Source organism: Hippopotamus amphibius, chromosome 3, assembly GCF_030028045.1.
Source record: "Hippopotamus amphibius kiboko isolate mHipAmp2 chromosome 3, mHipAmp2.hap2, whole genome shotgun sequence".
NCBI classification, from domain to species: Eukaryota; Metazoa; Chordata; class Mammalia; order Artiodactyla; family Hippopotamidae; genus Hippopotamus; species Hippopotamus amphibius.
The window spans coordinates 167,299,732-167,315,097 of NC_080188.1; the positions used below are offsets into that span (position 1 = coordinate 167,299,732).

At 50.1% G+C, this 15,366-nt stretch overlaps 1 protein-coding gene across 1 annotated transcript in view; it reads left to right on the forward strand.

Annotated features, from left to right (window-relative positions):
* NCF2 (neutrophil cytosolic factor 2) overlaps window positions 1–15,366 on the forward strand; it is a 28,110-nt gene that overhangs the window by 10,427 nt on the left and 2,317 nt on the right. Inside the window, exons 4-14 of the mRNA XM_057727519.1 lie at window positions 2,591–2,725; window positions 3,520–3,627; window positions 3,920–3,979; window positions 5,611–5,654; window positions 7,149–7,290; window positions 7,509–7,577; window positions 8,572–8,647; window positions 10,914–10,939; window positions 11,358–11,509; window positions 11,637–11,748; window positions 14,677–14,854. Of these exons, the coding sequence (XP_057583502.1) occupies window positions 2,591–2,725; window positions 3,520–3,627; window positions 3,920–3,979; window positions 5,611–5,654; window positions 7,149–7,290; window positions 7,509–7,577; window positions 8,572–8,647; window positions 10,914–10,939; window positions 11,358–11,509; window positions 11,637–11,748; window positions 14,677–14,854 (1,102 nt within the window). The remainder of the gene's footprint in view (window positions 1–2,590; window positions 2,726–3,519; window positions 3,628–3,919; window positions 3,980–5,610; window positions 5,655–7,148; window positions 7,291–7,508; window positions 7,578–8,571; window positions 8,648–10,913; window positions 10,940–11,357; window positions 11,510–11,636; window positions 11,749–14,676; window positions 14,855–15,366) is intronic.

Sequence of the window (15,366 nt, forward strand, 5' to 3'; positions counted from 1 at the left end):
CCTCCCTTCCCACCAGGTTTCTGAGAAATCTGCAGTCGTGGAGTGATAAAAATCTGTTGCTAGAAAAGGTCTCAAGAGCCGGTGGCTAAAAACCAAACAGGAAGTTTTAAACTGCCTCGAGTTCTCCTTTCTTCCCGGACACTTGTTCACGGGGGCGGGTGGACCAGCCAAGCATGTATGCAGCAGGCAACAGCTCACTGCGGCTCAGAAATAGCCCAGGAAAGGAGTCGAGGTCTCCACTTCTGGGTTTGGTCCCTGTCGCCATTGTTCAACACCAGCCACTAACTCTATGGAAAAACCAACCCTGGCCCCCCCATGGGTACTTGCCTTGGTAAACTCTCCTTTTTATCTGGATGAGGCCCTGGACCAAATCACAATGTGGGTGGCAGACTGGTATAGAGACGTGTAGTAGTTATCTGCTGCTGAATACCAAATTGCTCTACCACAGAGTGGCTTAAAACAATACCATTTATTCTTTCACAGTTTCTGGGGTCAGGAACCCAAGCTTGGCTGGGTGGTTCTGGCTCAGATGTTCTCATGAGGTTGCAGTCAAGATGTTGGCAGGGCTGCTGTCATCTGAAAGCTTGACTGGGGCCAGAGGATCTACTTTAAGGTGACTTAGGTGTCTGGCAAGTTAGGGTTACTGGTTGACAGGAGGCTTCAGTTCTTTGCCACATGAACTTCTCCATAAGGCGGCCTGAGTCCCGTCATGATATGGTAGCTGGCTTCCCCCAGGCAAAGTGATGACCTGAGAGAAAGTCACATGGAGCATCAATGTCTTTTATCACTTAGCCTCAAATGTCACACCCCCTCATTTCCGTAATAGTCCATTGGCTACACGCTTCAGCTCCTTGGCTGTGGGAGAGACTACAAGGGAGGGTGAGTGCCAGGAGGTGAGAATCCCTGGGACCATCTTGGGAGCTGGCTGCTGCCAAAGCAAGGGCTTTGGGATCAGCGTGATAGGGACCAAATCCCAGCCCAACACTATTACTAGTTGTATAAACCTGGGTAAGTGACGTGTCATTTCTGAGTCTCAGGCTCCTCATTGTAAAGAAAGGCTGAGTACTTACCTCATTCACATTCGCTCGTAAATGCATTCATTTTTGCGTACGTGTATAATGCCTGCTAGTGTCAGGCAATAGAGGCCCGGGAGTCCACAGACAAGGTATCAGCAGCCGGAAGCTGATGGTCATGTGTAATGCGAGGTGATAAGGTTAGGACGAGGGACGTGCTAGGGAAGGACTGTGGAAGCACGGGAGTGAGGCCCCTACCTTGTATGGTGGTCGTGGGGCTTACAGATGATGCCCAGCAGGTGCCCGGCCCGCAGAGGTGGTCAGTAAGTGGTATCCATGCTGCTGCTGCTGATGGGGACAATGACGATGACAGGTGGAACTGACTTCCGGGAGCCCCAAGTTCTTCATAGATGTAGCCTTCTGACTGCAAACACAGAGAATCCCCAGATGGCATCCGTCTGCACACTTGGCCCTGAGATCTTCCCCCAAACCATTGCTCAGCCTCCCGGCACATCCCGAGACAGTTTCCCAGGTAACAGTAGTGAGAGTAATGAAGAGCTATTCAGCAGCCACCATGCGCCAAGCAATTGAACTCAGTGCTTTCGGCAAATTTTTTATTTCCTACAAAAATCTGGAGGCAGGCAATGTTATTATCACCATTTTATAATGAAGCTGAGACCATATCCGTGAAAACAGCCCTGGGGTACCTCCACGGCACTTCCTCCACGTATTACAGCTTGGAAGCCGAACAATCCCCTTCCACAGCTGACCCTCAGCTGACCAGCTGTACCTCCTCTCTGAGGCCCTAGAGAAATGCCCACACCCCACCCTGGGGCGTCAAGCTGTGACTCCATTCGCTTCTACCTGTGAAAAGGTTGCAACTCCTGGCTGTTTAGTCATTCTCCTTCCATGGTGCAGGGAGCCCTAAGAACTTGCTGCCCTGTCTTTAAAAAGAAGCAGAGTAAACCCTGCTTGTTAGCTGCCCTCTTGATTTCTCCCATCCCAGATGAAACGCTGCCCTGGGTTTGTATTGAGTCTCTTTCCAGCTCCAGTGGACTTTTGCCCATAGAGTAGCCCTTATGACTACATCACAGTCTTGTTACTCCTGTGTTCTGGACAGGGTTCTGCTGGTGCTGATGCAGGACAAAGCATCTGGAACCCTCGCTCTCTCCATCCCACACCTGTCCAGTCTTTGAGCCCAGGCTCAATGGCAGGAGCTGGTCTGGGAGGCCACACACCTGTACTGTATTCCCAACTCTTCAAGGGGCCTTGAGCACACATTGTTCTCAATACCAAAACCACACAACAGCTCTAGTTCCCTCCTGACCTACTTGGTCGTTTAAAGAATGCACACGAGGTTGGATTTGTGCATTACGTGATATTTTCTTCACATCGTCCTCCTATTAGATATAACTCAGGACCAAGATTGATTGCATATTGGATATTTCCCAGGAGACCTGGGAGAGGGAGAAATGTCACCAGGCAATATTCCAGGAGCGCACGTGCAAGCTGGTCCCTGCCTGGTCCCTAGATTCGGCACAGCTTCAAGTTTTATGTTGCGGCCTGTGCTTTTCTAGGTGTTATATAATATTGCTTTCATGTATGCCAAGAGGGAGGAGTGGAAAAAGGCTGAAGAACATTTAGCATTGGCCATGAGCATGAAGTCTGAACCGAGACATTCCAAAATCGACAAAGCCATGGAAAGTGTTTGGGTAAGTGCGCTGTGGAAACGGGTGGCAGGAGGATTTGCTTGGGTTTCTATTTGTTTCAGTGCACGTGCAGATCGAGAAGCCGTAAAGGCAGTGCTTTTACCTCCTCTGAGCTCCGGGTAACACTGATCCTGGGGTATGTGGGATCTTGAATCTGGAAGTCTGAGAAGCTGGGACAGCAGAGCCCTCCTCATGCCCCTCCGAAGGGAGCCTGGTGGCAGCCGGGGGTGGAGGCTGGGGGCTGGGGCCAGCACACGAGGGCCGGGGCTGCATTCACTTGCTCAGCCCTGGGTCCTCGCAGCCTGGCTCTGTGCCAGGCACACGATGGCTCTCAACAAAAACGCGTTGATTACATGAACGAATGGTGAAAAGTACCCACGGTTTGAGCACATCTGGGGATAAAGCTGGTTGTAAACCAGCTTTTTAAACACAAGGAACAAGGGGGCTTAAGTCAGTCTGTGCATGTCTGTCCATGTCTGCAGACACCAGCCCCAAAAGATGCTGTGACAGCCCTGCCCGAGCCACGCAGAGTGGGGAAGGGGCAGCTCCCCTGGGGAATGAGGGTGCAGTGCAAACAACACCCAAGGTGTCCTCGTGGCCTCTCGGTGTAAGGTGAGCCCAAATGGTCCTACCTTAGACACCCTGAAATAATAACAAGTCCAGCCCTGCACCCTGGGAAAAAGCGCTCTTATGAGGTTCTCTCAGTGGATTTGTGCATCCGTTCAGAGAGCGAGGCAGGGAAGCCTTGTTACTCCCCGTTTTACAGGTGAGAAACGACCGTGTTCTCTGTGTTTTAGAAACAGAAGCTGTATGAGCCAGTGGTGATCCCTGTGGGCAGGCTGTTTCGGCCAAATGAAAAGCAGGTGTCTCAGCTGGTCAAGAAGGATTACCTAGGCAAGGCCACGGTGCGTGAGGCCACTCGGCGTCCCCTGAGTCCCCTCTGCTGTGGGCCCTGTGGAGCAAGGGAGGAGGGGACTCTTGGGAAAAGGGCATCTGCCTTGTGATTCTGCCCTGGGGCGGCAGCGACCTCTAACCCAGAGGGTCAGCAATTCCGTTCTTAGCTGCCTTCCACTTCTGGAACCAGCTACCCGTGAGAACAGATCCAGGATGTGAGAAAGCAGGGAATCTGGGGAAAACCACAGAAGGATGAGGAAGCAGCGCTGACCGAGCCCTCATACCCTCCTTTCTCAATTTCAGGTCGTGGCATCTGTGGTGGATCAAGACAGTTTCTCAGGGTTTGCCCCTCTGCAGCCACAGGTGAGGTGGTCCTGTCCTCCTCCAGGGATCTAGGTCGCTGGCGCTCTCTGTGAAACAGCCAGCTGGGGAGGATGCATGTGCCGAGCTGCCTCGTTTTAAGGGCTCCTTCAGCTGAGCTCTCAGTGCTGCGACAGGTGTCTGCATGGCCTTTCTTGGTCACGAGTCTTATGACTGATGGGGAATGAGGCAGTTTTAGGCTTCATCTCAAGTCCTCAGGAGCCAACCCTCTGCTTCCCCCTAAATGCCGGCCTTTGCTTCTCTACGTTCTAAGAGGGCGCCTGTGTGGATCATTTCTCCGGGAGCCTTGACCTTCCTCTCAGGAAACTGAAACACAGCTAGGGAAGCCTTTTTCACCAGGTCTCTTCTCAGACACAGACACGGGCTGGTAGGGGACTCCCATGGGGCCCGGGGCCTGAGGCTGTGGCTCTTCTGGCCACATCCTTCTGCCTGTGAGCAGAAGGTTCCCTCAGGAACACGGGCAGGGCGCCCAGAGTGAACCATCTTTCCGCCCAAGCTGGGCTCAGAGACACGGTTCCAGATGGACTAGAGGGCAGTGTGTCTCGCAGTGTGAAGGCAGAGCCCTCTTGTGAAGGGAGGAGGGTAGGGCCAGCTGAGGAAGATTCCAGCTGGGTTGCTGTAGAACCACGATGGGCAGGAGTGTTGGTCCACACTGGCAGGGGGGAGGGGTTTTTGAGTGTGGCGCCCACGGTCCAGCGTGCACACACCTGGTCACTCCGAGTGCAGTGCGAACAGCCTCCCGGGCTCAGAGAGACGATCGCTGGCCCAGAATGGGACCGACCCTGGGGAGCTGAAGGGTAAGACCAGCAAAGGAGGAGGGCGAGAGAGGCTCTGACCTCTTTCTTCACCATAAAGGTGGAGAAAGCACGGACTCCCTTGGGCTTCAGGGCAGCCAGGGCACTCCCAGAGGGGAAGAAGCCCGGATAACTGGGTTCCACGGTACTGAGTTTAGAACAGGGAACACACCTCGAAAGGAGATTCTTGCCTGGTCAGTGGACCTTGAGTTGATTTTGATATACCCACGAGCATCATGTGATAGAGCAGACATTAATTATACAGCAGGGGCTTCCCTGGGGGTCCAGTGCTTAAGACTTTGCCTTCCAAGGCAGGTGGTGCAGGTTTGATCCCTGCTTTGGGTGCTAAGATCCCACACGCCTTGCAGCCAAAAAACAAAAACAAAACAGATGCAGTATTGTAACAAATTCAATAAAGACTTTAAAAATGGTCCACCTCAAAAAAATATTAAAAAAACAAAAATTATAGAGCAAGCTCTTTGGGAAACCGTTCCAGGAAGGGGATAGAGCTCAAGGGCAAAAGCAGCCTGGTAACAGCATGTTGCTCTGTGACAGCTAAACTCCAGAAACCAGGTCTGGCTCCAGATGAATTGCTGTGCTGGTGAAACCTGGGCCCAGGGAGCTGGTGGGAGGCGTTCTTTGCCAGTGTTTCGTCAGGGTACACTGTTCCCTCTCCTTAGACAGTGTTCTGATGGAGCCAGAAATGCAGGCTTTGATGGTCTGGTCTGGACGGAGACTTAAATTACCATGAACTGTCTGTTCTCTCTCCCCCTCCTCCCCTGATTGTCCTGCCCTTCGTTTCTCCTGAATGTTCACTAGGCAGATGAGCCTCCACCCAGGCCCAAAACCCCAGAGATCTTCAGGTAAGTTAGATTTAGACCAAAATGTGGAATATCCCAACTCTAAGCCTGAACTGATAGCAACATAGGGGTGAAGAAGGTGAAGCTGGGGTCAGGGTCCAAATCTTGCAGAATTTAGCCTAGCGCGTCAGCTCCTCCCGCTTTCAAGGCCAGGATGGAGGGATTGTGGAGATGGAGCCCTGACCGTGGGGGCCTGGCTACAGCTGCATGGTGGCCCCGTGCACCCACAGAGTGAGGGGTTGTGGCTGGAGTGCTGCAGGGTCCATGGAACATTGCCCCTCCTGCCCGCCCCCCCCCCACCCCCCCAACCGGGGACAGCACACTGGCCTCAGGTGGAGAGCTCTCTGCACGACTGCAGCCTCCTCGGAACAGGGGGGAGGCTGGGCTCTCTGGAGTCAGGCGGGCAGAGTGGGAAGCTGGAACAGCATGTCCTTTCCTGTGTGGGTGTTTTTCACTCCCTATTGGCACATGTTTTCTGAAGACGTTAAGAGGAAGGACTCAAGAAAAAGAAGTCATTCTTCCGTAAGATGAGAAGCCAAGAATGGCATAAACTACAGCTTTCTTAAGAGTTATCTCTAAGTGAGGAAGCAGGCCTGGCTCCCCCACCCAGGGGAGAAGGTTGTAGCAAAACGTGAGGAAAGTACCAAAGCAGCTGTAAGACTCGGGGGGCTTGATGAGCTCACGCCTCAGCTCTCCGTGTGCTGGAGGAGGCGGTATCCCTCACGGGAATGAATACGGTGTCTGGAAACAAAAGGAGGGGCTGAAGGGAAAGCAGAGTGGGAGGCAGAGGGAAGCAGCCAGGCCAGAGGGAGTGGAGGGAGCGTGGACCCGCCTCAGCCACACATTCAGAAGTGGCGCAAATGGGACACCCCAAGAGCAAAGCAGACCTTGAGCAAATGGTAAAGGGGAAATGACATTGCATAAGGCAGAGCAAGGCAGCTTCAGACCTCTTTACACATCCCCCCTACGCCTCCCGGCTCACCTCTCCTGCCCTCCATCCCTCCCCCCGGGGCCTGGCCCCAAGCTGGCTCTTGGCTTCTTCTCCTCCCTTCCCCACTCCTCTTCCTCACCCAGGGGGTTCTCACCTCCCTTCGCCCTTGGGCCCTTCATCTGATCTGGCCCCACCCAGCCCTGGGTGCTGGCCAAGCATACTCAGGAAGCGTCCTCCTCAGAAGCGAAGGGTGGGCAGGGATCGCAAGGCCTGGTTGTTGTTACCGAGTGTTGCGTTGTGTTTTTTTTACTCTTGTCCCACATGCATGCATGCTTACGGGGCACGTTCCCATGCAGTTTCCACAGAGTCCTCTTGGACTCAAACAGGCAAGCTCCCCGCTCAGGGTCACCTGGGCAGTTAGAGGTAGCGTTGGAAGGTGCCTGGAGCGAGTCTCCTGGCTCCGTGTCCACAGCACCATGGGGGGGATGCGGTCCAGGCTAGACAGCGATGGGACCTTGTATCGTGTGTCTATCCCCTTCTCTCCCCGCCCCCACCTCCCCCTGCAGGGCCTTGGAAGGGGAAGCCCACCGTGTGCTGTTTGGGTTTGTGCCGGAGACAGCAGAGGAGCTCCAGGTCATGCCAGGGAACATCGTCTTTGTCTTGAAGAAGGGCAATGACAACTGGGCTACGGTCATGTTCAATGGGCAGGTATGCGGAGGACGGGGGGTGGCCTGGGGGGCACGGGATCCTGGCGGCACCTGGCAGAGCTTTTGGAGGAGCAGCGTCTGCTACCTCATTGGCAGACCAGCCACCCTCTTTCGTCTGTCCAGCCAGCCCCCTGCACGTCTCCGGGTTGTTCTGTGGGGTGGGCACTGATGAGCACATCTTTGTTTCCCCGTTTCTGGCTCCGCCATGCTGCACTGCAGAAGGGGCTCGTTCCCTGCAACTACCTGGAACCAGTTGAGCTGCGGATTCATCCTCAGCAGCAGCCCCAGGTAATGTAGTGCCGAGGTCTGACCTGTTCCCGCGACCTGCCCCCCAAGCCCCCCACTACAGACCACAGAGGGGAGAAGAGCAATGCGGAGGAGGCCCTGAAGCCTCACGGGTCCTGAGCCCGCCTTGGGTTGGCCCCAGCTGCCCGGAGCTGAACCTGAGGGTGAAGGGAAAAACCCAGATGTGCTGAGTGGCCCCAGCTCTGTGATTCCTCCTGGGCAGTGGTGACGTGACCAAAGCTCCAGCATATGAGTGTTAGGTCTTCCCAGAATGTCCTCTTCACCTGGAAGAGTAGTCAATGCGTTGGCTGGTGAAATCCCTTCAAAGTAAGAAATCTGCTTGAAAACACTGAGTGAGAGCAGACCTGGCCAGCCACTGCTTCAGGTGCTGCTGCCACCCCCGTCGCCTCCCCTCTTCCCCCCCACACCGCCCCCATCTCAGTGACCTGTCCTTCTGCCAGGCCTGGGGAGTGGTCTTTGTTGGATCCATGCAGATGTCTGAAGGCAGTGGACCCTGTCTCTCTCTAGACCATGCGGCCAGTCGTCCGCTGTGGGCTCGGCCCTCCCTGGTCAGAGGCCCTCTGTCCAGATGACTTGAAGCGTTCTAAATGCCGTGCAAATGAGATGTGGAATGTTTCCTTTGAGGCGGCAAGACGTGGAGGGAGAGGGTGAGCTAAGACAAGACTCAGGGTCCTGCCGCCTCCAGTGGGCGTCTGGTGTGGCTGAGCAGGGTGGGCAGGCAGCAAGGGCCTTGTAGCTGGGGGTTAGCATCCTTATTTCTGCGATTTGTTTTCACCAGGCCAATGCCGCCTCCCATTTAACCATCACTTTCCTTAGTCTCCCCTGGGTGTCACCACCACTCCAGCTTTTAGAAAGTCGTTTGCACCTGGCTGCTTTTCACGGGGGGCTGCAGGATCTCCCCCACCCTCCGCTCCTGCCTCTGCTCAAGAACCGTGTCTGAATGAAGGTTCTCACCCTCTCTTCCTGTCCCCTCCAGGAGGAAACCTCCCTGGAGTCTGATATCCCAGCTCCTCCCAGTTCCAGTGCTCCTGGGAGACCCCAGTTGTCACCAGGTTAGTGTCTCTGAGCAGCATCTCAGGGCTGGGTGCAGGAGTGCTCCAGGCTACTGCTTTTTCTCAGAGAATTGCTCGCCCAGCCTTCCAGGACGTTCTGGTTTCTTCTCCTCCCAGCGTGCCACTCAGTTTATAACCACATGGCCCCAGAGCCCCCTTGTCTCCTGTACCAACCATCCACTCCAAACATAGGAAATAGATGTCCTTTCTCCCTGTTTGCTCCAGAACACTCATAGGGCTTGGGTGAATGTAGCTGCTTCCTGGGGTGCAGTGAGTGTCCCAACTACTGAGACCTCATTCCAGGAGGAAAGGTTCAAGTAATTGCACGTTTACTTAAGAGGGGGATGGAGTGGCTCTTTTTGAATGTTTGAGGGGCTCTATCTGGAAGAGAAACTGCTCTGCAGAGCCCTGAGGGATGGACAAAGAACCAAGGGGCAGGTGTGAAAGGGAAAGACTCTCCTGATGTGTGGAGATGGCTTCCTTGGGAAGTCATGGGCTTTTTGTTACTAACGCAGGTTAAACAGATTCTGCATGTTTGATAGAGAAGCATTTTTTCTCTTCAGATTTTGAGTAAATTTTATTTTTATTTGTTTAAGAACTTTTACTGAGATATAACTGACATACAATAAACTGCATATATTTAGTGTACAATTTCATGTTTTTTTCCTTATTAGTCGTGTATATATGGTAATCCCAATTTCCCAATTCATCCCACACCAACCCCCTTCCCACCTCCCCCCTGCTTTCCCCACATGGTGTCCATATGTTCGTCCTCTACATCTGTGTCTCTATTTCCGCCTTGCAAACCGGTGGATCTGTACTATTGAATAGGTGGCCTGTCCAGATCCTAGATCAATGATTCTCATGCCCACCTGATCATGAGAATCATTTGGGATGCTCCCCATCCCAATTTTTATTTTCAAAATACCAAACCTACAAAAAAGTTGAAAGTATAGTACAATAAACACCAGAATACCTTTCACCTGAATTCAGTAATCGTTAACACTTTGCACCATATACTTACCCTGCTTCTCTCTCTAGTACAAATTTTTTTTCTAGTGACTGAGCCTCTTGAAAGTAAGTTACAGACTCATGATACTTCACCCTCACTTCAGCATCTGTCTCCTAGGAACAAGGACATTCTTCTGCATAAGCACAATATGATTGTTATATCTAGGATAATGTTAATATAATGTATCTTAATTATATAATATAAACTGTATATTTCATGTTTGAATTTCTCCTGTTGCCCCCAAATGTCCTTGATAGCTTTTTCTTTCTTTCTTTCTTTCTTTTTCTTTCTTTCTTTCTTTCTTCTTTCTTTCTTTCTTTCTTTCTTTCTTTCTTTCTTTCTTTCTTTCTTTCCTTTCTTTCTTTCTTTCTTTCTTTCTTTCTTTCTTTCTTTCTTTCTTTCTTTCTTTTTGGTATTTTCTTTCTTTCTTTTCTTTCTTTCTTTCTTTCTTTCTTTCTTTCTTTCTTTCTTTCTTTTTGGTATTTTCTTTCTTTCTTTTCTTTCTTTCTTTCTTTCTTTCTTTCTTTCTTTCTTTCTTTCTTTCTTTTTGGTATTTTCTATCTAGGGGTCCATCAGGGGTCACATATGAACTTAGGAAGATATTAAGAATACAGATTCCCAGGCCTTTGATTCTGATTTTTTTAGGACCGGAATCAGGCTTAGGAACCTGTATTTCTAGAAAAAACTTCCCAAATGATTCTAATGATCAGCAGGGGTTGAGATTGGTGGTCTTGTTTGAGCATGACCACCCCACCCCCACAGTGAATATCTTTATGCATACTTCTCTTATAGAAATTATACCCATACTGCTATGTTAATGTATTTTGTGCATTAGAAAACATACACAAAAAGAAAGGACAGAGTGAAAATAAGTGGTTCTAATATTTCTTCTTGTGGCCCCTCGCTCATCTCCTACTCCCTGATTTTCCTTTCAGTGGAGCCTACTGCTTTAATTGACCTTTGGGAGCCTTCCCTAACCCCATGGGTTGGTGAGGATGTGATTGTCCTTTGATAATTACCTATGTGCTCCCTAAAGCAGAGACTGGGTTCATTTGTGTGTTCATGGCTTTGTCCTTCACATTTCCCCAGTGACTGACCCTGCAGTTTATTAAGATTAATAATTACCCCAAAGATTAAAGGGTACGAAATCAGGCATCCTTGTCCTAAGAGGTTTCATCTTAAGTATGCCAGGGGCTGGGCAAGAGTGTTCATTCATTGTCTTCTTTTGTTTTACTCCTTACCTTTTCCATTTAGGTCAGAAAGAAAAAGAAGGACTCAAGGTAACATTTTTTTTTTCCCCTTGTACTATTTCAAGTGGTAGAGAAAGGAAGAGCTTGGGCTGCTCACCTAAGCATGTCCATGGGCGTGTCTCCCTGGATTACAGAAAGAGACCCAAAGGAAGGGGAGATCAGTTGCCACCATCTATACAAGGACCAGGGACCCCCTTGACAATCTCTTCCTCCTCCATGCACACACTGTCTACTGGCCCGTGGCTGGTGGGCTAGATCTCACCCAGTACGATTTCTTATCCAAGAGAGAGCTGGGCTGGAGGACAGAGCTCTGAAGGCCTTCTCATGTTAATGTGAAATCAGGTACTTCTTGGCCTCTCCCTGGCACGGGGTACTCCCTGTGATCCAGCATGTTGCTTGGAGGAAACCTCAGATACTCATGAGTTCCCTTTGCTTGCTCTCCCCGCAGGAAGTCAAGCTCAGCGTCCCCATGTCCTACACACTCAAGGTGCACTACAAGTACACGGTGGTCATGGAGACTCAGCCTGGGCTCGCCTACAGCCAGGTCCGGGACATGGTGGCTAAGAAGCTGGAGCTCCTGCCAGAACACACTAAGCTGAGGTGAGCTCCACACAGGGAACGGTTAGGGGTACAGCTGGGAGCCTGCTGCTGGCCTGCAGGATGGGAGAGGAGGCTGGTTCTGCACTGATGTTCTCTGACTTGGTTCTTCCTCATCATCTCTACCCAGCTATCGGCCTCGGGACAGCAATGAGCTGGTGCCCCTTTCAGAAGACAGCATAAAGGATGCCTGGGCCCAAGTGAAAAACTACTGCCTGACTCTGTGGTGCGAGAACACCGTGGTGAGTGTGGTGAGCCCAAGGGCATCTAAGGTCATGTTTCTAACAGCCCTCTTCCTCAACAACAGTTCGTCGTTTACCCAGCATCTTCTGTGTGCTGGCATTAGGCTTGGGGTTGGAGATATGGTAGGTAACAAGCCGCAGCTCTGCCTCCCTTCCATTGCATCTTCACCCGGATTGCAGCCAGGAAGGGGTTCTCCACGAGAGAAGGGCACGCCCAGGAGCCTACAGAAAGCTTCAAGTCCCTTCCATGTGCTGCCCCACCTGAGGTTTAGGCTCATTACTATCAAGTCAGGTTGGAATGAAGTCATAGCTTGAGGCTGAGCTCACAGCCGTTCTTCAGCTTAGGTTTCCATGGGGAAGAACACCTGGGAGTGAAAGAAAATAGTGAGCATTTATTTCACAAAGAGGTGACTTGGGTAACAACCTCCTGCTAACAGCAAGCATCTACTGAGAACTTCCTGTGTGCAAGATACTGTGCTAAGTACACTCTGTGTATTAATTCTTACCGTCTCTGTAACCCTATGAGGTCGTCTTGGGATCCTATTTTATAATTTAGGTAACAAGGCAAAGGGAGGTCAACCTGACGAGGGTTACGCAGAGCCTGCCCATACTCAAACACCTCGCGCTGTACTGACAGTGAAACGGGAGGTTATCTAGAGGCCCTGAGGTGTACACTTAACTGACTTTCCAGTGGGAGTAAAGGGAGTCAGGAGCAAAGTTGGAAGCTAGAAGCAGTAGCTACAAGTTCATACTCTTGGACTTTGTCCCTTAGTCTCTCAAGGAAAAGTTGCCATTTGTTTGTTGTAGATGTTAATTCTCTCCCCCAACAAGCCTCCTTGAAAACTACCTATCTGCTTTCTGTCAGCATACGTTTTTGTTTGCCTTTTATGTAATTTCGTGTAAGTACAGTATATATTGATATATTCTTTTGTGTTTTAACAGTCCATTTCTTTTCAATACTAAATGGTATTCCATTGTATGGATACCACAGTTTGCTTATTCATTCACCTGTTGGTGTACATTAGATTGCTTCCAGCGTTTGTCTAATGACATTAATTCTTCAGCAAACATTTGCTGGGCACTTACTGTTCTCTAGATAGGCACTGGAGATATAAAAACGAGAAAGACACAGGCTCTTCTCCTTGTGGGGAAGACAAGGGCAAACAGATGACTACAAAGCATGTGTTAAGTAAACTGATGGAGTTGCACAAATGCCTTCCTGTGTCACATAAGCACGTGGGAGGGTATCTCACACCAAAATGCTGGAGGGAAGTGGGACAAATTGGTAGCCTTCCTAGAGAAAATGATGCTGAAATTGTCTTGAAGCTTATCCTGAAAATGGTACCTAGAAATTAGCAAGGTAGAGGAGGTTAGGATGGATGTATTATATACAGATGGAGAGAACAGAGGGAAGACCACAAGAGACAGCATCGTGGGAAAGGGGCTCAGTGTTGCTGGACGCAACCGGGATAACAGGGAGACAAGGTTGGAAAGGCCACAGGGCCAGACCAGGGAAGGCCACGGACACTGCTGTGCTAGGATGATGTTGTGAGCAGGGGAGAAAATAGTGAGGTCTTGCTTTGGACTGATGATTTAAGGGGCATATGAGCAAGGCAGGGAGCTCAGCTAGGCTGGTTGGTGGGCTTCCTGTGAGTAATCCGCTCCCCATCCACAGTCCGGAGGCTGGGGAATCCCGGCACAGAGTCCTTGCGTCTGCAGTCTCCACTGCCCAAAGCTGTTCAGTGGGGTCCCAATGACACTTCAGTTCTCCCTCTACTCCCCCGTGTTTCCTGCTTTAGCATTTGTCAACTGTGGCATCTGCAGTCTAGTGGGTATACAATTAAATAGTTCCTAAGTGAATCCTTGGTCAGCGACTACTTTTCACCTACAGGTGGATTTTGAGACCGTGGAAATGACCACAGAGAGAAAGCTCTTCCAGACCACGTAGGCCTTGGGCCCGCAGTGGAAGACAGAGCCCTTCCTCCAAACTGTCATCCCCACTGCTGGGTGGGGGCTTCTGCTCAGTTAGGGGAGACTCTCTTTGGTAGAGTCTCAAAGTCAAATGTTTGATGGGGAAAAGAAAAAACAAAACTGAGTGGGAGGGGGAGAATTAAAGAGGGATGGGCCTGGAGGAAGGCACTGTAGTAAACCCCACAAAGTAAACTTAGTGATTATCTAAGAGTTCAGAAAATTGCCTTCAGGAAATAGAGACATTGGAGCTGAGACTTCCTGGTGCCTCTGGCTGAGAGGAAAGGCCCAGGGCCCTGGGGGTCAGTGCCAAGGCAAGGGGTCCGTTGAAAGTTTGAAGGGTCCCTCTAGGTTTTCCAGTTGTCCGTTTTTTGGACGAATCCCTTCAGTTCTGTCTTGAGCGGATTCTGCTTAGGAGGTCTGCTCTCACTGTGAATTACTTCACTGAAAAGGCTATTTGTTTTCAATGTTTCAAATTACTGTTAATTGCTGTTAGCAATTGTTAACTCCCGCAGGGAGTTTCTACTGAATAGACTTTGGATGGTGCAGAACATTTGCATTTCTCTAACAGGGTGCCCAGTGTGGTGGGTGCTGGGGAAGGGGTGTTGGATTGGGGTGTTAGAAGAAGCCAGGTCTGACTTTGGTTTCTGTCACTTATTGTGACTCCACCTCTGTTTTTCCATCTGTAAAGAAGTAACAACAGTACCTATTCTACCTTTTTCAGGATTACTGTAGTAAGATTTTAAGACTGTCTACGGTCCTGCAGACCTTTTGGTTTCATTTACCCAACCATCCGGTGTTCATACAGTACACGCCAGGTCTATGCTAGGCACTGATCACAAACTTGCCTTTCTGAGTGTATATCCCAGGTGCTGCCTTGACATTTTGCTGATTCCTTTAGTGACGTTCAAAGTTCATTGCAGGAAGCTAGGAAAACTAACAGGGCCTTTATTATTTTAGGGTGACCAGGGCTTTCCAGATGAACCCGAAGAAGGGAGAAAATCTCATGCTAATAAACAGAGAACAGAACCTCAGCTTAAGGAAGGGAGCCAAGTGGTAGCCCTCTTCAGTTACGAGGCTACCCAGCCAGAAGATCTGGAGTTTCTGGAAGGGGACGTAATCATGGTGATATCAATGGGTGAGTGCTACTCCTGGATTATAGAAACTAATTTACATATTAGCAGCAATAAATTCAAGGGCAGAGAGAAGAAAACATCAATAAACTACAAACTTTAGCCAGTGGTTTCAATCTCCTGCCTAGCTTTCAGAGGGAGGGAGCAAAAATGAATGTTCACCTTTCCATCTGTTGCTCTTCTCGGCAGGGAAGCAACAAATGGCAGACTGAAATCCCATTTTGATTATTAAAGATTGTTTTGGAAGCCATGGGTTCTCATACCAGAGTTAATAAGTTGGAAGTTGGCTGGAATCATTTTGCCTTTGCACCAAGCCACGTGATACTGATCTTCTGCAAACTACAGTTCTTTGAATTGGTGTACTTTTCAAAGATGAGGGAAGAAGGGGATAAATTTTGCCTTAAAAAGCAACTACTGTACTAAGAATTGTTCTCTCTGGTGACTTTCCTGGTTCTGTTACAAATCAAATACATTAAAAAACTGAAGTAACAAATGGAGGGTTCTAATTTAGGGCTTT